This window comes from Carcharodon carcharias, chromosome 21 (genome assembly GCF_017639515.1).
Source record: "Carcharodon carcharias isolate sCarCar2 chromosome 21, sCarCar2.pri, whole genome shotgun sequence".
Taxonomy (NCBI): Eukaryota; Metazoa; Chordata; class Chondrichthyes; order Lamniformes; family Lamnidae; genus Carcharodon; species Carcharodon carcharias.
Window position 1 is genome coordinate 12,444,621 of NC_054487.1, and position 20,837 is coordinate 12,465,457.

Genomic DNA, 20,837 nt, shown 5'->3' on the forward strand with positions numbered 1-20,837 from the left:
TCATGAACTATGGCTTTCAACACTTTACACCTGGATGCTTAACCCAAAGCAGATGGTGATGTCATTATTAACAGAATAGAGCAAATTTCAATCATTGCACTAAAATTGTAAGATTTTCTAAACTAAATCCAAATGTTTGTCACAAGCTGTTTAGTCCTCAAAATGTTTGGTTTCGGCTATGATGTGGTTATTAATACTCTCTTAGGTAAATTCTTCCAAGGCCAGCAGAATTTTGTCCTATCATATAAAGAAAGGATACAAGACAGTAATCTGATTTATTTTCCTCAGTATTTCCTTGATCAGCAATATCAAGCAGTAATTCTGTTCTGTGTCTATCAGAATCTGGATTTTCTCAAGTTTCACAGGTAACCCTTGCTGGTTACTTTCTAAAATTGTGGAAACCAATGTTTACTTTCAAAATATTCTATTACCTTCAAAGTTTTGGTCTAAACCATCATCAATGGTTTGGCTTCCTGCACAACTGTTCCAGTGGTGATTTTCTTGCGTACATGTGCACCTTGAGAGTTCTGTTCTCAACTTCCTCTTTGCTTTGTTGAACTTGATGTCCAGCACTATAGGCCTATAGCTAAGTTTTTCAATTTACCCTACGATGATCAAAACTTGCAATCCTGTTGTTAGGTTTCAGCAAAATAGAATGCATTCAGACAAAAACGTGCTCAACCAAAGGCTTTATTGAGGCACCCAATAGCTGAGAATGAAAACTCACAAGCTCTCTCAAAGAACCAATGTAGAAGTACAGTAATCAGCCGTGACAATTTTTGCTTTACCCAGATGAGCATTTGATACCTTATATAACATAAACAAGAAAATAATTCATGTCTCAAAGTCTAAAATTCTCTCGACTGCCATTCAACAGCTAAACATACTGCCAGAATATTGATATTTTTCAACTGTGCATGGTTATTAAAATTTGTCCCCCTTTCAGAAAAAAGGAATCGCGATTGTCCGCCAAGACGGACTTGTGAATTTCCACATAATTTTAAACGGAGTTGCAATTTATTTATTCCTAGGCTACCACTGCTATCACAAATCACAGAAACCGACAGCTTTTTACCAAGGATAATATTTTAAATGTTAAAACAGTCACCACACAGAAATTTAAAAATAGCAGAGCTGCAATAAGCAGATTTTTAAAAAAATCTCTGGTAAATATTAAAAAAACATGGTTAAAGTACTTTTCTTTAAATCATGCCATTTCTTTCCAAACTAAAATCTGAGGCAATCCACATGCGACAGAAGGCACTATGTATCTGTATTAACCCGTCAAATGCCTGTATATTGGGAACCTGAGAGGTGGTGGTTAACCAAACCTTTCCCCGTAGTGCCTGTGGTTTGGGGGGGGGGCGGGGGGATGATTTTCACTCAGTTCACTTGAGGGAAAAAAAAATACCAATAAGAGCCTCAAACGATAATCGAGTTACGGTCCAGCACTGGAAGGGTTCAACACCGGTTCCAAAGGTCTCCAGACAGCTTCAGTAATGCTGATGGATGGAAGATTTTTTTTTCATGATGCCCTGAAGTTTTAATAAAAATGCCATCGGTAGGTCAGTTGCCCCCTGGAGTTGCTCCAAAATTAAATGCTGTGGGAACTGGTGCAGTCATGTCAAAGTTATAACCACCCTGTCCTTCAATTTTCTTGGATTCTAAGAGAAATAAAAGAAAATTAAAAATTAAACATAAATCAAATGTGAAACAGGAAAGGCCTGGAGAATAAAATTTACAGCAAACCGAGGATGTTGCTCATCTTCCAAGAACCCAATCTGGAAAATCTCATTGACACGTCAATTTAACTCTTATTCTCAGATTTAAGGGGACACTGGACATGGAGAATGGAGTCACATATGCACCAGATTTCAGTTTGATTCATTGTACTTTTAATGGAATTCTGAAACACGTCTGTAATCTTTTTCATCACTACTCCCACTGCTTCATTAATGTCAAATAAATTTGACTCCACTCAGTCTATAAATGGCTTTCCTACGTTGAATGCCAATATAACAATTGCCCCCTGGTATTCAAGCAGTTTGACGCAAACAACACAATCAAAATACCAACACTGATTTTTTTTTAAATTGAGTAATTAAAAGCATTTGAGTCTGATGCCATATTGCAAAGAGAACTTGCCAACCACTTCCATTAAGGCTTTTAAGGCTCACAACACTGATTAATACATTCTAATTTGATTTAAGAGTTTGAACTCTTAAATCCTCATGCTTGAAAATTAAAAACATATCACATCTTTAAACTAGTTTCACCTTAATTTGAAAATTAGCGATTTTCTATGATTCCCAACGCTATTGGTTTGGGGTTTTCGGGGCAAAAAGCAGAATCATGGAATAGCACCCCCAAAATGCCAGTAAAAATCCTTGGGCAATAAAAACAGAACTTGAGTTGCAGGGGTCTAGATGACGTCTAGACTTGGTTAGGTGTCAACTATTTTGCCACAGGAAATGGAATTTGATGTACAACTTAAAAAGGCTTGCAGATGAATTGCAGAAAGGCATTTGCATAGACCTGGAGGTCACATAGAAAGCAGAGGAAGGACTGTGGCAGGAGATTAGCCTTTTTCATAATAGGGTCACACACTTCCTGTAGAATACACCCATGAGGCGTTTGCTTTCCTTGCCATGTTGGACAAACCTTTCACATCAAAACATCCTTAGCCCCTTGATAGTGAGGAATCACGCTCAATGTGGTGATGTTTTGCATAGACACGTGTGGCCTGGGTTGCAAAAATATCTTTAATACCAATGGAAAGCACAAAAATTTCAGGGTTTTGTATTATTCCCATCAATCTTTTATTCAGGAAACTCTAATCCCAATAGAGCATTTACAAGAAAACTGGTTCAGCATTACAGAAATTCAGCTATATGCTGAATAGGTATATTGTTCACTTCACCTGGACACCAGCTCTGCTTTGTTGTACCCTTACAGCATTGAAGAGCTTGTTCAACTTTTCAAACATACACCTTGCATTTCGCACATTTACAGTAATCATTGCAGTACCTTAGCAATCATCCAGACCACAGGCCTGAGTTGAAGTCTCACAACTTCAAATTTGGTAGACAATGTATTAAGATTTCCTGTGGAACTCATGACCATAAGTAGCAGTTGAGGGGAATAGTACTTAAGCATTTAAGTGTAAGCTGGATAAACACAAGGGATAAATGAATAGAAGGATATGTTGATGGTATATGATGGAGTAATGGAGTAGGAGACTTTTGTTGAGCATAAACACCAGCAGAGATCAGTTGGGTCAAATGGTCCCTTTCTGTGCTGTAAATTCAAAGATTTCCCTAGTGTAAAATCATAAAATGCATTTTTGTAGAAAGTAGCACTGTTAATTTTGCCTAATTCCAGACAGAGGTAACCTTTTCAAACTTTTCATTTTGGCACTGAAGTTAGACTTTCATTCTGAGGATCAACAAGTCCACTAGTGACACCAGCAGGCGATCAGCAGTACTGCAAAAACTAAAAGTGCACGATTCAAAGATTGCAGTGGGTGGCAAAGGGGAGAGTGGAATATGCTCTAAATCCAAACATTCTCACCATTACCAGTTACACTTACACAAAAATACACAGCCTTGCACTTGGCACTAACCTGCTGCATTTTTCCGCTGTTCTGTCAGTGCAAAGATTTCCTGTAACTGTTTCTTCTGGTCCTCGCTCAAAGGGGCAGTGAGAGTCTGGTACCAGGCAGCATCCCTACTCTGTACCCCTGTAACAAAAAAAAAAACCCAATTGTAGAGCACACAAACCTCTCATGTCAATAACTACATATCTCTCAGGCTGCAATGCATATCATACTGATGTGGTGCTAATTGTATCAATACAGATATACTCACGTTTCAAAAAGAGAACTCCCAATGATTGGACCTAATGCAGTTTAAGTTGCTCTTTTTTCCTTCTCCCACCTCCCACAAATTTTGAAGGAATGGATTTCAAGTTAGTGGCTGCAGTAGAAGTGTGATTTTTCAGTAAACCTGCACATCTGTTAATTTTGCATCTTAAGGCTTTTGCCTCCTTTCCTCTCTCAATGCTTTTGCTTAATGAAGGGATTCCCTGATCAAACATGTGCAGAGAGGCATGTTTGCAATGTTCAAAAGGACTCCCTTCTCCCTGGCTCCATATATGCTTGCAGGTACACAATGAGAATATATCAATAGCGCTGCTAACAGGTGACAATGTGCTGATACACAAGTGATTTTTTTTTTCAGAACACGCTTTATGACACTTTCAGGCTTCAAAAACATCAATTATTGCGCCTGAAGACAATTCATGCAATGCTCATGTTTTACTTGCAGTATAAAACCACGGTGTCGCAATGCATTGACTGGAATTATGATTGAAATTGTCACTAAGTTTTTTTAGAAATCATCACTCTCCCATCAAACCACATTTAATTACATTTCAATATTAGCATTTGGGTGCGTGAATTGTCTGAGAACACATACTTAGCAGTGCTGATGTAAAAATCTGGTATTCATCAACACTGTTGTCTTCATCCAGAGGTGTAGAGAACCCTTCCAGAGCAGTTTCTTCTAACCCATCTTCATCCCAATCATCATCATCATCATCGTCATCATCATCTTCCTGCACTTGATGCTGCTCCAGCATCTCCAGGTACTGCTGTCCTGCTTCACGAATGTCATCTTCATCGCTTGGGATCTCTTCTGAAAAAGTGAAAACAACATCTTAGAAAGAAAATTGTACTTCAATAAAAACATAAGCAGATTAAGGATTAAGTAAGCGTAAAAAGGGCTCTGTTGTTCAGCTGATATATCAATTTAATCAGGAAGCAACTGATCTGTAGAAATCAATGATATGTGAATTTCAATCCCCTGTGTGTGATGAGTCATTTGTTGAAGGGACACTACAGAGAATGGAAAGAGAAGGAAACAGCAAAACATTGTCAAGAAAAAAGAACGAGCTATTTGAAACTAAACAAGAAGTTCCAGATTTGATTCCTGGTGTATGCTGATTTAACTGATGCCAGCATATGTGGGGGTGAGAAAATAAAACCATTAAATGCATAACAGTCACTCCATCCACCAGATGGTATAATCTGCAACCACTGTAATGTTAAGGAGAGACAGAGAGAGAGAAAACACTAGCCAATTTCATGATAATCTGCTGGAAATTTCTCAACGCCATAAAACAATCAAGAAAGCTTCAAGAGATGCACTGAAATGCTGCTTTGGACTGCATTCGAGTGCTTCAGTTGGAGTTTGGTGAGAGAGGGAAGGAGGCGATCCTTTCATTTTCTAACTTTCCTAAGTAAGAAGAGCTTTGGTAAGTAGGACCTGGTAAGTATTTCTTCTGCCCTCAATATTCTCCAAACTAGAGAAGGTAAAGGGAGTAATTTAAGGGTAAGTCATGGCAGGACAGCTCGGCCAAGTGGAATGCTCCTCCTGTGCGATGTGTAGCCACAGTATTTATATGGCTAGTCCAGTTCAGTTTTTGAATCCTCCACTATCAACATCCTTTTGACCAGTGATGGTAATGACATTGAACATGATGGTTGGATTCTCTCTTGTTGGAGATGGTCATTGCCTGACACGTGTTCCAAATGTTACTTGCCAACTTGTCAGCCCAAGCCTGGATATTGTCCAGGTCTTGCTGCATTTGGACATGGACTGGTGTGGTGTATTTGGATTTTTAGAAAGTTTTTGATAAAGCCCCACATAAGAGGTTATTGTGTAAAGCTAAAGCACATGGGATTTGGGTAATATATTGTCATGGATTGAGAATTGGTTAGCAGAACGGAAACAGAGTAAGAGTAAATGGGTTTTTTTCGGAATGGCAGGCAGTGACTAGTGGGTTGACACAGGGATCAGTGTTTAGACCCCAGCTATTCACAATATATATCGCTGATTTGGATGAGGGAACCAAATGTAATATTTCCAAGTTTGCTGACGACATGAAACTTGGTGGGAATGTGAGTGATGCAAAGGGTGTTAAGAGATTTCAAGATGATTTAGACAGATTGAGTGAGTGGGCAAAAACATGGCAGGTGCAGTATAACATGGATTAGCGTGAAGTTATCCATTTTGGTAGCAAAAAAGGATGGCAGAATATTATTTAAATAGTGACAGATTGATGTACAAGGGGACCTGGGTGTCCATGTGCACCAATCACTAAAAGCAAGCATGCAGGTATAACAAGCAGTTAAAGCAAATGGTATGTTGGCCTTCATTACGAGAGGACTTGAGTACAGGAGCAAGGATGTCTTACTGCAGCTGTACAGGGTCTTGGTGAGACCACACCTGGAGCAGTGTGTGCAATTTTAGTCTCCTTACCTAAGAAAGGGTACACTTGCCATAGAGGTTGTGCAGCGAAGGTTCACCAGACTGATTCTTGGGATGGCAGAATTGTCACATAAGGAGAGACTGGGCCGACTCGGCCCGTATTCACTGGAGTTTAGAAGAATGAGAGGAGATCTCATTGAAACATATAAAATTCTGACAGGGATGGACAGACTGGATGCAGGAATGATGTTTCCTCTGGCTGGGGAAGTCTAGAATAAGGGGTCAATGTCTCAGGGTACAGGGTAGACCATTTAGCACTGAGATTAGGAGAAACTTCTTCATTCAAGAGGATGGTGAACCTAGGGCGTTCTCTACCACAGAAGGCTGTGGAGGCCACGTCACTGAATATACTGAAGGAGGAGTTAGTTAGATTTCTGGATTCTATAGGCATCAAGGGGTATGGGGAGAGCGCAGGAGTACAGTGTTGAGATGGAGACCAGCCATGATCATATTGAATGGTGGAGCAGGCTCAAAGTGCTGAATGACCTCCTCCTGCTCATATTTTCTATGTAAGAGATCATGGTTGCCGATGACATAATGCTAGGTGTATTTAACGAACTCACAACCTACCTCCCTGCCAATGTCCTCATTCCTCAAGAACTTCAAATACCTTAAAATCATAGAATTTTATGGCGCAGAAGAAAGCTATTTCGCTCATTTGATCCTTCCTAAAGGATTCTAGCAGATCCATATTTACCTCAAATATCAGTAACCTGTTTCACAGCATGGCAACCTTAACAGAAAATAATTATTTTCCGGAATCTAATCTGATAGTTATCTTACTTTGTTGGGATTCCTTTTAATCTTACTATTATCCATTTCTAAAGTTGAGATTCAAATTCACCATGTTCAATTGATTCAAAATTGTAAAGATCTCAATTCTACTACCCCTGAGCCTCGGTTTGAACAAAAACATAACAAAATTTTAATATTCTAAACTAACACTTCTAATTAAGAGATCCAACTTGAAGCATCATCTAAGTTACCATCTTTGAATAGCAATACCCATCACCAGATTTGGGAAACAAAACTGAACAGAACGTTCCAAATGTGGAGTACTAACTCCTTTGATTAAATTTTTACTTTATTTGCCCAGCGACACTTTCTAGAATTTTGGTTTCCCCATGGCTACTTCACATTGAGTAGTCACTGAAGATTCATAGTTAATGACAAATTCTGCTCAATTACTTTCTGACATACTGACTGTTAAGTAAAATTTATCAGCCTTTTGTTCCCAAGCCTCAGTTCTTTGCCCTCTTACCAACAGGACCATATCCAGATAAGCTGTCAACCTTTAGCAATGACCACAGAGTACAATGATCTAATAAGAATATAATCACTAGTTCCTTTTACACTCCTGGATAATTTGAATCAGATTCTGCAGCACTTATCAAATGTAAATTCATTAAATTTAGTGAATATTACCTCAAATGTTATTTCTAAATATTTTCCCCAAACATCTCAGCCAGAGTTCAGCAATTGGTTTCAGTGAACTGCAGTGCATGTGGTAATCAGCCAGGGTTCCTGTACAGTTGCTATCCAGTGACCCTTCCTGGAAGTTTGCGCTTGTGGATATTAGCTGAGAAATCTCAGACTTGGCTCTGGTTCCATTTGATTTAACAGACTGCCCACGTTCACATGGGGAACTGTTACCATAGCTTACCTCCACTTTTTTATTAAATTATTAAGCAAAACTTTGCTCAGTCTGTCACTGCACTCTATAAAAAATAAAGTGGGACAACACCCTGAGCAAGCAAGTACTCCTGCCTAAACCTTTACTCTTTTAATTTCCCTGCAACAAATAATGCAAGGTTCATTATTGTGAATAGTTACTTAAGTGTTGGTGCCAAATGTGTTAACTCTAGTGTTTGATTACATACCGTTTCTCAAACCAGGAGTACAAGGGTTGAAAATTACTTTAAGAATGGGGCTGTCACAAATGTTCTCAACAACCCTTGGGAGTGATTAAGGGGAAGAAATCAGCCAACAGTCCCACTCCCGATAACTATCCAGCAAATCTGGATACAAAGTGTACATGTGGACGTCAGGTAGCTAAGTTATATTGTTCAGTTTGGTTGCATTCCTTAGGCTCTGCAGCAATGGTCAAGTTGTCTGCTGACTCTCACAATTATAGCCAACTGCAGAAGGTCGCAGATAGTAACCAGTTCACGTGGAACCATGAGTTAACTCCTTGAGGAGAGGGAGAACGGAAATTGGTGAGGAAACTTAACAAACCATATGTACACACACAGAAGAATCTGTATACATTAGAAAGGTAAATGCATAAAATAAAAACAAAGAACCATTTTCTTCAGTATCCTCATTTTCCTCTTCTCCATTCTCGTTTTGATCATTGGGAGCTCTGCTTGCATATGCTCGTTTTAGGCCAAGGAACAGGAGCAGCAATGAAGGTAGAATTTGAGCGGCCACAGCATCCACAGCTTCTGGTCTGTTTTGCATTTCCATTAGTGTGCTCAGACCAATGATACAGACTTTCCGATCATGAAGCCTGGCAACAGAAGTAATTACAACAGAGGCATTAAACTGGAGTCAGAACAAATTACTAAATCTAGCACAGACAGAGAATCTTGTACTCAACTGAACCATTTCCTTTTAAAACATTTAAAGATAATGAAAATAAATGAAGCAATGACGAATTCATTAATGATATGAGCATTGTAAAAACTTGTGATCATCTTCCTTGCTGATGTATCACTACTGCAATTACCAAGGTTTACTGTTGTCACATAACAGAGGCAAAACAAATGATAAAATATTGTAAATTCAAAGTAAAACAATTTACATGCTGTGTGCCAAAGAACAATTCAAATACTCCTTCTGCTACAATATTTAATGTTTCCACATCCTCCATTACAACTGAACTATCATTAAGTGGAGCAGATCTCTATTTAACAGATAATGAAAACTGGTGGGAAATTGAGGCATTGTGGTCCTGCTCTTCGCTTCTGATGGGGGTTTAAATTACATAATCAAATTCCCAGCATGTGCACATTCACATGAACCCATTTCAGGAACTGGTCACTCAAAATGAAAGGTCAGCAGTTCTGACTACCAATGGTCTCCTGATCCACAACCCAGGGATCGGTGGGGCCCCAAGACCTGCAGCCAGGGGATCGGTTGTTGCCCAAGACTCGCAGCCCAGGTGATTGGTTGGTATCCCACAAGCATGACCCGGTGATAGTAGGCGCCCCAGACGAGCAGCTCAGACTCCCATTCACTCCCTGGCTAAAGGATACAATCCTTCTCTATGCACCTGGGCAAAACTCTTCATAATTTAAAACCTGTATTAAATCATCTCTTAGCTTTCTACCCTCAGTTTCGCTAGTATTTTCTAATAGTAACCATTTCCCAATCTCAACATAATTCTGGTGAATCTACACTGTACACAATGTATAAATGACTTAGATGTCCTTTTGATATTGAGGTGTTGAAAACTGCAGTCAGTCTGCACTCTACCTGTGGGCTAACCAATCTTTTTTGTGTAAATACTCATGTACTCTATGCAACTATTAATTAACAAAACCTACAATATTGCTGGTCTTTTTCATGGCTTTACCTACCAGCGGTCAACCTCGCGTGAGCACCTTATATTGGGATTTGCAGCAGGTCCTGCGATGCAGCAAAGAAGCTCACTGATTATTTGCCTGGCCAAAGGATTTGCTTACCCAAGAAAACAATCCGTGTCATTCATCCACTGATTAATAAACTGTGCTGTAATAGGCTCTGCACTGTGTGAAAAGCAAATGTTTTCCAAGGTATTCACAAGTAGCATGGGGCTGTAGTAAAGGGCCGCAATGGCCACCTGAAGACACATGGTCCGCAGTTCACTTGTTTTAACTCCACGAGTTAATCGCTCCAGGACTGCTTCAACAAACAATGGAATACACTAATGAGACAGAGAAAACATTTTTTTTAGAATTTTCAGTTTGTATGTGAGCTGCTTAGCTACATTTAAAAAAAATTCAACAAGTTTCTTCCCTTCAATCCTGTGCTGACTGTTCAGTTGTCTCTCCTCCAGCCTAAGCATGTCCTTAGCCAATATGTGCAACACTTTCCAGTATAGAATCACTGAATGGTGATCAGGACTTGGTTATGATGCCACGATAGTTGAATAGCATGCCAATGCTCTTTGAATGGGTTAATGCATGAAGAACAGCCACAGCCAAAGTTCCTGTGGACCAGCTTCTTGAACCGCGGCCTATGTAATGTAGGTACATCCACAGTGCTGTTAGGGAAGGAGTTCAGCAATGGTGAAGGGACGGCAATATAGTTCCAAGTGAGGAGGAGGTGTGGCTTGGGCGGGTACTTTCAGGTGGTGCATGCACTTGCCCTCATTCTTCTAGGTGGCAGAGGTCATGGAAGATGTTGCTGAAGGAGGCTTGGTGAGTTGTTGCAGTGTACCTTTCAGGTGGTAGACACTGATGCTGTTATGTGTCAGTGGTGGAGGGAATGAGTGTTTAAGGTGGTGGATGGAGTGTCAATCAAACGAGCTGCTTTGCCCTGGGTGGTGTTGAGCTTCTTGAGTATTGTTGGAACTGCATTCATCCAGGCAAGTGGGGGGTTTTCGATCAGACTCCTGACGTGTGCCTTGTAAATGGTGGATAAGCTTTGGGAAGTCAGGAGATGAGTTAGTTGCCACAGAATTCCAAGCCTCTGACCTGCTCTTGTATCCACAGTATTTGTATGTCTGACTCAGTTCAGTTTCTGGTCAATATTAACCTCCAGGATATTGATTGTGGGGGATTCAGTGATGGTAATGCCATTGAATGCCAAAGAGGGATGGTTAGATTCTCTCTTGTCGGATTGCCTGGCACTTGTATGGCATGAATGTTACTTGCTACTTATCAGCCCAAGCCTGAATTTTGTCCAGCTCTTTCTGCATATGGAAACAGACTGCTTCAGTATCTGAGAAGCTGTGAATGGTACTGAACACCCTGCAATCATCAGTGAACATCCCTACTTCTGACTTCATGATGGAAGGAAGGTTATTGATAAAACAGTTGAAGATGGTTGGGCTTAGGACACTACCCTAAGGAACTCCTGCAGTGATGCCCTGGAACTGGGGTGATTGACCTCTGACAACCACAACCATCTTCCTTTGTGCGAGGTATGACTCCAACCAGCGGAGAGTTCCTCTCCCACCCTTCAGTTTTGCTAGGGCTCCTTGATGCCACACTTGGTCAAATGCTGCCTTGATGTCAAGGGCAGTCACTCTCACCTCACCTCGGGAGTTTGACTCTTTTGTTCATGTTTGGGCTAAGGCTGTAATGAGGTCAGGAGCCGATTGGCTCTGGCAGAACCCAAACTGAGCATCAGTAAGCAGGTAATTGCAGAGTAAGTGCCACTTGATAGAACTATTGATGACCCCATCCATCACTTTCATGATGATTGAGAGTAGAGTGATTGGGCAGTAATTGACTGGGTTGGATTTCTCCTACTTTTTGTCAACGGGACACACACCTGGGAAATTTTCCACATTGCTGGGTAGATGCCAGTATTGTAGCTGTACTGGGACAGCTTGGCTAGGGACACACAAGTTCTGGAGCACAATTCTTCAGCACCATGTCCGGGCCCATTGTCTTTGCAGTATCCATGGCCATCAACCATTTCTTGATATCACAGAGTAAATCGAATTGGCTGAAGACTGGAAACTGTGACGCTGGGGGCCTCAGTGGGAGGTCGAGGTGCATCAGTCAGCACTCTGGCTCAAGATGGTTACAAATACTTCAGCCTTGTGTTTTACAATGATGTGCTGGGCTCCCCCACCATTGAGGACAGGAATATTTGTAGAACCTCCTCCTCCCCTTAGTTATTTAATTTTCTCCACTATTCATGTGGCAGGACTGCAGAGCTTCGATCTGATCCATTGGTTGTGGGATCTCTTAGCTCTATCATAAGCTACTTCTGCTGGTTAGCATGCAAGTAGTCGTGTTGTAACTTCACCAGGTTGACACCTTATTTTTAGGTCTGCCTGGTGCTGCTCCTGGCATGCCCTCCTGCACTCTTCATTGAACCAGGTTTGATCCCCCATCCCTTGTTAGTGATGATAGAGTGGGGAATATGCCAGGCCATGACGTTACAGATTGTGGTAGAGTACAATTCTGCTAATGGCCTACAGCGCTTCATGGATGCCCAGTTTTGAGTTGCTAGATCTGTTATGAAATCTATTCTGTTTAGCAGGGTGGTAGTGCTACACAACACAATGGAGGGTATCCTCAATGCGAAGACAGGACTTTGTCTCCAGAAGAACGGTGCGGTGGTCACTCCTACCAATACTGTGATGAACAGATGCATCGCTCACAGATAGGTTCGTGAGGACGAAGTCAAGTAGATTTACCACCATGCTGTACCTCTGGTAGGTTTGTCCTGCCGCTGGGACAGAACAGACTCAGGGATGGTGATGGTGGTTTCTCGGACTTTGTCTGTAAGGTATGATTCTGTGAGTATGGCTATGTCAGGCTGTTGCTTGGCTAGTCTGTGGGACAGCTTTCCCAATTTTGGTACAAGCCTGTTAGTAAGGAGGACTTTGCAGGCCCATTTCAGAGGGCATTTAAAAGTTAACCACATTGCTGTGGGTTTGGAGTCACATGTAGGCCAGATGAGGTAAGGACAGCAGATTTCCTTCCATTAAAGAACATCAGTGAACTAGATGGGTTTTTGCAACATTTGATAATGGTTTCATGGTCACCATTAGACGAGATTTTAATTCCAGATTTATTAATTGAATTTGAATTTCACCATGGTGGGATTTGAACCCATGTCCCCAAAGCATTAGCTTGAGCCTCTGGATTACTAGTCCAGTGACATCACCACTACGCCACCGCCTCCCCACAATGTGGTTAATAACCTAACACAAATCATGCAAGTCGATTTTAATTTTTAATACCAGAAAATCCAAGTTTCCCTGCCAAACCTTATACTCCATGTACCAATCCGCTTGACTGACTGAAGGGGTGGTGGGAGTAGATGCATAAGCAACTTTCAAAAAGGAACAGGATAAGTACTCAAAAGGAAAGATGTGCACAGCTATGAGGAAAGTGTTCATTAGTGGGATTAACTAGTCAGCTCTTTCAAAGAGCAGGCACAGGCATGATTGCTTCCTTTTGTGTTACAGGACAATCCTGAGGACAATCAATGCTTTCATTCAATGTTACATAATGTAAGACTGGAAGTGTAATTCATTATAGTGCATATTGCTAGTGCAAGACCTGTGCCATGTGTTTGACATGCACAATATGTCACAGAATATATTATTGCAAACTACCATTGGGGAAAATTTTCTTCAGGGAAAAAAATATTTCAGAGCCGTTAAAAACCATCTTAACACTAATTGCTTTGAAAGAAATATGGAATTAGCTGAAGAAGATTTTTCTTTAAAAAAGCTGGTAGCATATGAACATTTTTCTTAAGGAAAATAATAATCGCATAGCAAGCTACCATCAGGCATCATTTGTCTATTGGAACAGATCACAGTGGAGAATAGGCTTGAGGGAAAATGAAGCACTGAAAAGGGAGTGATATGAAGCACTGGATCACCATGCTGCCTGCAATTCAGCCAAATGTTGAGCACCATTACAAGGAAGGTTCAGCGGGTAAATACAATGATGAACAATTGGTCTGCTGAGATAGTCTGGCTAGTTCAGCGATGGGAGCACTATCAGTCTCAGCATCCCTGCGTTAAAGAGCAAGATAAGCACCCTGCTGGATCTCTATCCCAGCTGGAAAATGTGTATGGAGGTCACATTAGAGGATTGGGATCAGCTGTAATCGCTTTTGCAGTCAAATATTGTGGATATTGCCATGTCTTGAAAATAATAAAATATACATTTGGGTCAGGTACCAGAGTGCTGGAGGCACTTAAGTAATGACCCCAAACATGAATCAGTGTCAACACAGGCAAGAGGACTGAAAAATAAACATGAAAAACAGCTTTACTGAAGGGCTTATATCTGAAGCCTTTTGCAGTTACTGATTCCAGCAGTATTTGTTACAGACACTTTCCCAGGTTAATTAAATGCACTCAGCAGCAACACTCTCACAATGTCAGGGATGGGGTGCAGTGCAATGAGACTCACCTGAAGTACATAAGTAGTTTAAAAAAAACCTCAGGAATTAAGTGAATACTTGGCATTATTTCATTGTACACATTGGGCCATTTTCAATAGCTAATGACTACAGTTGCAGTGATGAGACTTGTGCATTGGTGAAAACTATTTTCCAACTAATAAGCTCTCATAAAAGTTTCAGACCAATGCATCATAATTTATGATACGTCATAAGGTCAAAGCTTAGCAAGATTTGGGCCTACAAATGGAGAAAGAAAAGTGAGGATTTTAACCATAAAAAATGGCATAACCAGAGCACAATCTAAAGTTCCATCTGCGTAGCATATTCAAAGGAATTTTGCAGAAAACATTGGGAATTGGATAATACGTGCAACACAAAATGACACAGCCAAAAGCCACAATTTGTTAACTCGCAGCAAATCTAAAATCTAGCCTTGAATCTGGCGGCATTAGCAAGCTAATGACAGTTTCAGACATCAATGGATCCCACATTTATAAGAGAAACACGCCCACTTACTAGAGAAAACAGGTTAAGCTTGATTCAAGCAGGACCTATTGTGCTAACATCAATCTAAGCACATAATGCATGAGTCAGGGCATTTGTGAATACGACAGCCGGATCCAACACTGTACAAAACTGAGGTCCCGAGATACTCCTTTGCAATACTGAATGCTGTGAGTGCGTGGAGAAGAGGATTAGCTTGGGTATAAGGATACAAATGAACGGCTAAAATTACAATAACTAAAACAAAACAAAAACTAAAATGGTTTGTTGGTCACTCAGTTGGTGGGAGCTGGGGATTCTACTATCAGCCACAAAATTCTGCTGAACAAACTAATCCAACACTTCCGAGTGAACTGCCCATTCAGCATGTTGCACATAAAATACGCTGACCTTGTGCTGAATAAACCCATGGATTAATTAATCATCGCCATAATTTATGGGAGGATCGATTACAGCCAGGAACAGTTGATCAAGCCTATGCAATGCTCCGGCTGGCCTCCTGTGACCTCCTGCCTTTGCTGTGGAAATTGAAGTTAGAGATTTTATCCCGAGGTACATGCATGTGGATCCATCCATTACCTGGTCAATGCCCTTCCCTTGACATTGAAGGATGATCACCTCAAGCAGTTTCGCAGCATGGCACTCTGCATCTTCCCCTGCATCCCCCGTCAGGACCTGAGAATACATCACACAGTTACAGGTTTGGTGAATGAATGACCAGAGATTTGTCTGGTCACGGTTACATAAAAGACCAAATAAACACACCATCTTTATTTCAAGCCCATTGAAAAATATAGACTAGGTGGCTGTGTAGGGAGTGACAATACAAGGTGAAGGCTGGTTCACCTTTTGTAAAACATATAACCTTTGAAATAACACCCTTAGCACTTATGACTATAACACTGTTCAATAAGTTCAATCATAGAAGAGCAACACAGGTCATTCAACCCATCATGTTTGTGTTGACTCTCTGCAAGAGCAACTTACTGAGTCCCACTCTCCTGCCTTTTCCCTGCAGCCTCACAAATTCTCTCTCTTCAAGTAACTATACAATTATTTTTTGAAGGCCTTGATTGAGTCTGCCCCCAACTTACTGTCAGGAAGTACATTTCAACTTCTCACCACTCGCTACATTAAAAAAAGCTTTTCCAGATATCACAATTGCTTCTTTTGCCAATTACCTTAAATCTGTGTCCTCTCATTCTGGATCCTTTTGCCAATGAGAGCAGTTTCTCCCTATCTACTTTGTCATTATCTGAAACTGTTTTCCAGTGCCACAACTAGCCAGTGACAGAAGCCTCAGAGAAAATTGCTGCTCACTAGATCAGCAATGAAGACATGTTTATTCTCACCTAGATCATTTTAAGTAGTTTTACCTAAAAGCAGGAGTGAGAGAAATAGAAACTGGAAAAATATACATCATTCCCTAATGAGTATCAGGTTGGATTACAGAATTAGAAGGCTGAAAAAGCGTTATTTTTAACCTCTTTCCATTTTCCATTGACTTTATCATCAGGCATGTTCTACGTTCAATGGTTTTCCCTCAGTATCTGGGCGTGAAAGCCTCGACACAGACCAGCTCTCACACTGAGAGAGTAACACAGCCGAGCCCGATTCCATGCTCATCATTCATGAACATTTCTGACAAGAGGTTGCTGAATTCAACGTGGCACCCAAATCCAGGGGCACCGGAGTCAATCTAGAAAATGGACATGTCACACAGGGCGCTGATTGTACTTTTGAGACCAGGGCTGAAAAACGTTGAAATGGGATTTTTTAAAAAGTGCATTTAACCAAGCTGTGCCTGGCCGAATACATCCAATTTAGTCATAGAATCACAAAATGTAAACATGCTTCATTTCCCAACATCGGAATTTCTCATGAGAACAAAATACTATTATGATATTCTGTGCAAACACACCATTCCTCCTATAACTAACTGGCAGCATAATTTTCTATGAGTCAGAAGGCGGGTTCAAAATCCCGCCCCCCCCCCCCCCAGAATTTAAGCAGATAATCTGCACCGACAGCTGTCCTCCTGTCCTCCACCCCCTATGCTCCAGTTTGTCCAAAACTCAGCTGCCCATATCCTATTTAAAATCCTCATCCTTACGTTTGAATCCCAACGTGCCTATTTCAGTAAAACCTACCACTGCCACTAACACTGGCCCTCACCCACACTCCTCTAACTCTGGCCTCTTGTGAATCACTAATTGGAATTAGAAAGTGCTGCATTATTGGAGCTGCTGTCTTTCAGATGAGACATTGAGCCAAGGATCCCTGTTCTGATGGGCTTAAAAGTTCCATGGCACTTGGCAGAGAAGTTCTCCAGGTGCATTGAGCAACATCTATCCTTTGGCCAAAACCACTAAATCAGAATTAATGATCATTCGTCTCACATGACCATGATATAAACAAACTATCCATTACCTATTCCTGCATTACAACAGTGACTAAACATACAAAGTAATTCAATGGCAGGATGATTTGAGGATGTGAAATGCAGAGTCTAACTTTCTTTAGTTATCACCTTAAAAATTTACCTTTTTACACAAGTTGTAAATAATTTCTACGTTTTTAGGATTAGACAGAAACGCATCCGTGTCTACGGTCACATAATTGTGCAAAAGAGGCATCATATCTGAAAGACAAAAGGAATAGGATTTCTATGGTATAAGGATTTTCTATTAATGACCATTCTATACACTCACAATAATCATAGAATAGTTTCAATGCAGGAGATCATTTGGCAGTCATGTCTGTGCTGGCTCTCTTGGACAGCAATTCACTTAATGCCACTCTCTTGCCTTTTCTCCATAGCCCTCCAGCAATAAATTTCTCTTTTTCTACAGGATGTCCTGAAATCATGGAAGACGCTATATAAATGCAAGACTTTTTTCTTTTTAGAGAAACATTTCAGGGTGTTTCAAAGGTGGCAGTAAGGAAGAATGATGAAGAAAGGTGTTGAGAAGGCTCACCAACAGCTTGATTGAACAAATGAGCTTTTTAAGATCAGAGTGAACCAGTTAGGGAAGGACTTACAAAGACAGGACTGAGACATTCTGAAAACAATGAAGCCCTGCCATCACTGGTGGTCTGAGGGAGGGTGGCATGCACAGGATGCCAGTGTCAATGTCTTCCATGCACTGTAGTATTACTGATTGTCTCCAGTTCTCATGTGAACAAATAAAATTTTTCTGCATCTGGATATGTTCAAGGACTTGGTGAACTGCATGTTTCCTTCACCAGAGAGCAATTAAACTCTATTTGCCCTGTCACGACCAGGTAAGGAGGGGTGAACTGGCTCCCCTCTATTCAACCTCCTCGGTTGGTCACAACAAAGGTTTAAGTTTGATTTTAATGTAGATTTGCCTTTTCCAAATCAGAATGTATTTAACTACTTAAGCTGTAAGCAATAAGGAGCCAATCAAACAAGATTTTCTTAAGTCAAAGAAAGCAAATTTATTAACCACTAAACCCAATTTTAAAAAAATGAAAAAGGAACGTCAAGTACTCAGCCCTCATGCAGTCACACACATACATAGGTATCAGAAATAAGGGGAGTTAGAGTCAATTAAAAATGTAAAATATATGATTAGTTGTCCTTTGATTGTCCTTGAAGAGTAAGTTTTAAACGTTGTGGCCAATTTAGGTTAGCTGGTTTCTTGGATGCAGTCAGATATGGAAGGTGTTTCAATTATTTTGATACCTCTGCTCGCTGATAGGTTTCTGGTAAAGTTGGCTTTTCAAGCTGGGCAACACGCTTATTCCACAAGAGAGAGAGAGAGGGAGAGCATGAGCAGCCCTCAGCTTGTTTTCCTCTGCTGAAGGCTTTCTGGACACCACCTGTGTCTCTTGCAATCCCTCTCTAGTGGCTGGGCAGCCTTGCCTTGAAATACTTCACCCATTGCATATTTCCAAGACTTTTTGGATGAGCCAGTCTGTGGCAGCCATTGCTTCAATATCCAGTAACTTGCATTTTTTAATGTCTCTTCCTTAGGCAGTTATGAGTTTCGATGGGTGTCTGAATTATAGGTAATATCTCTCTCTTCACACCCTCCGGAGGGTGATTTGTTTGTTTCTCACCTCTGCCTTAGAATGTGGCCTTGCATTTTTAAGCAGCTTGCTCTGTCTCAGTTCAACTCTTTTGAGTACAAACCCGTTTCCATCTGTTTCAGATGAAGTTACATTGTTTCATAGTTTGCCAATGTGAGATTTGAACTCTGTCTCAGTTCAAGTTGCAAAATTTCCAGTCAGCTGAAATTTGAAAAATCATATTTTCAAAAATGAAGGAGGCATAGCCTTGTGACATGCCTCAGGCCATTCCCTACTGGAAGAACCCAAGCAGTGGGCTAAGAGAGTCCAGGTTGGCAGATGGACTGCACAGTCATCCTCTAAACACTTCTAGCCCCACAATTCTTCATTTATTTTTGTTGTTACTTGTGCGTAAGTGAGATTCTTTTTGTGGATAGATTGGTCTATTTGACTACTAATTTATAAAAACGAGGCAATTTATTGAACTAACAGAAAACGCTGGAAATATCCAGCAGGTCAGGCAGCATCTGTGACGAGAGAAACAAAGGTAGTTAGTCAGGTCGATGACTTTTTGTCAAAACTGGAAAAACCAGGTTTAACCAAGTGTAGGTCCAGGGGAAAAAACAAGAGAGAATATCTGATGGGTGGAACGTAGGAGAGATTAATGTAAAAAGGGATGATGGTTTAAGGCGAAAGGTGGTAATGGGACAATTAAAGAAACAAAAGATGGGTCTAGAGGTGGTGTGAACAGGAATAACAATCGTCATCAACGGGCATATCCAAAAAAATAAATATGGGGACAGTGACCATGCTCTGAAATTATGGAACCCAGTTGAGTCCAAAGGGTGCTGAAATGTCTCATGAAAAGATCAAGTGCTGTTCTTCAAGCTTATAGTGAGGTTCATTGGAAGAACGTAGGAAGCCGAGGATGGAGAGGTCACATTCAAGGTGAGACGGGGAATAAAAATGACAAGCGATGAGAAGCTCGAGGTCACTCTTGCAGACTAAACTGAGGTGGTCCATAAATGCTCACCCAATCTGCGTTTGGTCTCCCAATGTACGGCAGCAAATACTATACACTTAATTGAAAGAAGCACAAGTAATTCACTCTTTTATCTGAAAGTAGTGTTTGGGGCCCTGCAGGAGGGCAGAGGAGAGGGGGAAATTGAAGGGGTGTTGCAACTCCTGAGCTTGCACAGGAAGGTGTTGCAAGTGGAGGGCATTGGGAATGATTGAAGAAAGGACCAGGGTGACAAGGAGAACAGTCCATTCGGAATGAAAGAGGTGGGGAGAGGAAGACATATTTGGCTTTAACATCGCAACGGAATTGGCACAAATAACGAAGGATAATCTGTTGAATGTGGAGACTGGTGGTGTGGAAGGTAAGGACAAGAGGTTCAGGGAGGGAAAAGGTACAGTACAGAAAATGAGACAGATGCATTTGAGGGTCCTGTAAACCAGTGGAGCAAAAATGCTCAGTTGAGGAAAAAAGACAGACATATCGGAAGTGCTGGTATAGAAGGTGATATCTTCAGAACAGATGAGTGAAAATGGAGAAATTGGCATAATGAACTAGAGTCTTTACAGGAAACAGATGGAAGTGCAGTAAAGTTAACTGTGGGTTATATTAGATACTGGTTGTCAGCCTAGCCCCAGAAAAGGAGGCAGACAAGTCAAGGAAGGTAAGGGCCAGAGATGGGCCATGTGAAGGTGAGGAGAGGGTGGCAAATAAAAGTAAAATTGATGAACATTTCCACAATATGCATGCTGTTATTTGCTGTTGCTCCAAAGCCATTGATTAAGAAAATAGAGGTGAGGAACGGGATTTGGGGAGGGCCGAAACGAAGAATGTTCCACATATCCCACAAAATGACAGGCATG

The 20,837-nt window shown here is 40.9% G+C and overlaps 1 protein-coding gene across 4 annotated transcripts in view; it reads right to left on the reverse strand.

Annotated features, from left to right (window-relative positions):
* Positions 1–674: 674 nt before the first annotated feature.
* The window catches only part of ipo8 (importin 8), a 117,713-nt gene continuing 97,550 nt past the window's right edge, over positions 675–20,837 (reverse strand). For all 4 annotated transcript variants that reach the window (XM_041215920.1, XM_041215919.1, XM_041215921.1 and 1 more), the window contains 7 exons: positions 17,465–17,562; positions 15,501–15,596; positions 10,016–10,236; positions 8,633–8,838; positions 4,476–4,694; positions 3,623–3,739; positions 675–1,664 (listed from right to left, as the gene is read on the reverse strand). In XM_041215920.1, coding sequence (XP_041071854.1) covers positions 1,567–1,664; positions 3,623–3,739; positions 4,476–4,694; positions 8,633–8,838; positions 10,016–10,236; positions 15,501–15,596; positions 17,465–17,562 — 1,055 coding nt within the window. In that variant the 3' untranslated portion in view covers positions 675–1,566. The remainder of the gene's footprint in view (positions 1,665–3,622; positions 3,740–4,475; positions 4,695–8,632; positions 8,839–10,015; positions 10,237–15,500; positions 15,597–17,464; positions 17,563–20,837) is intronic.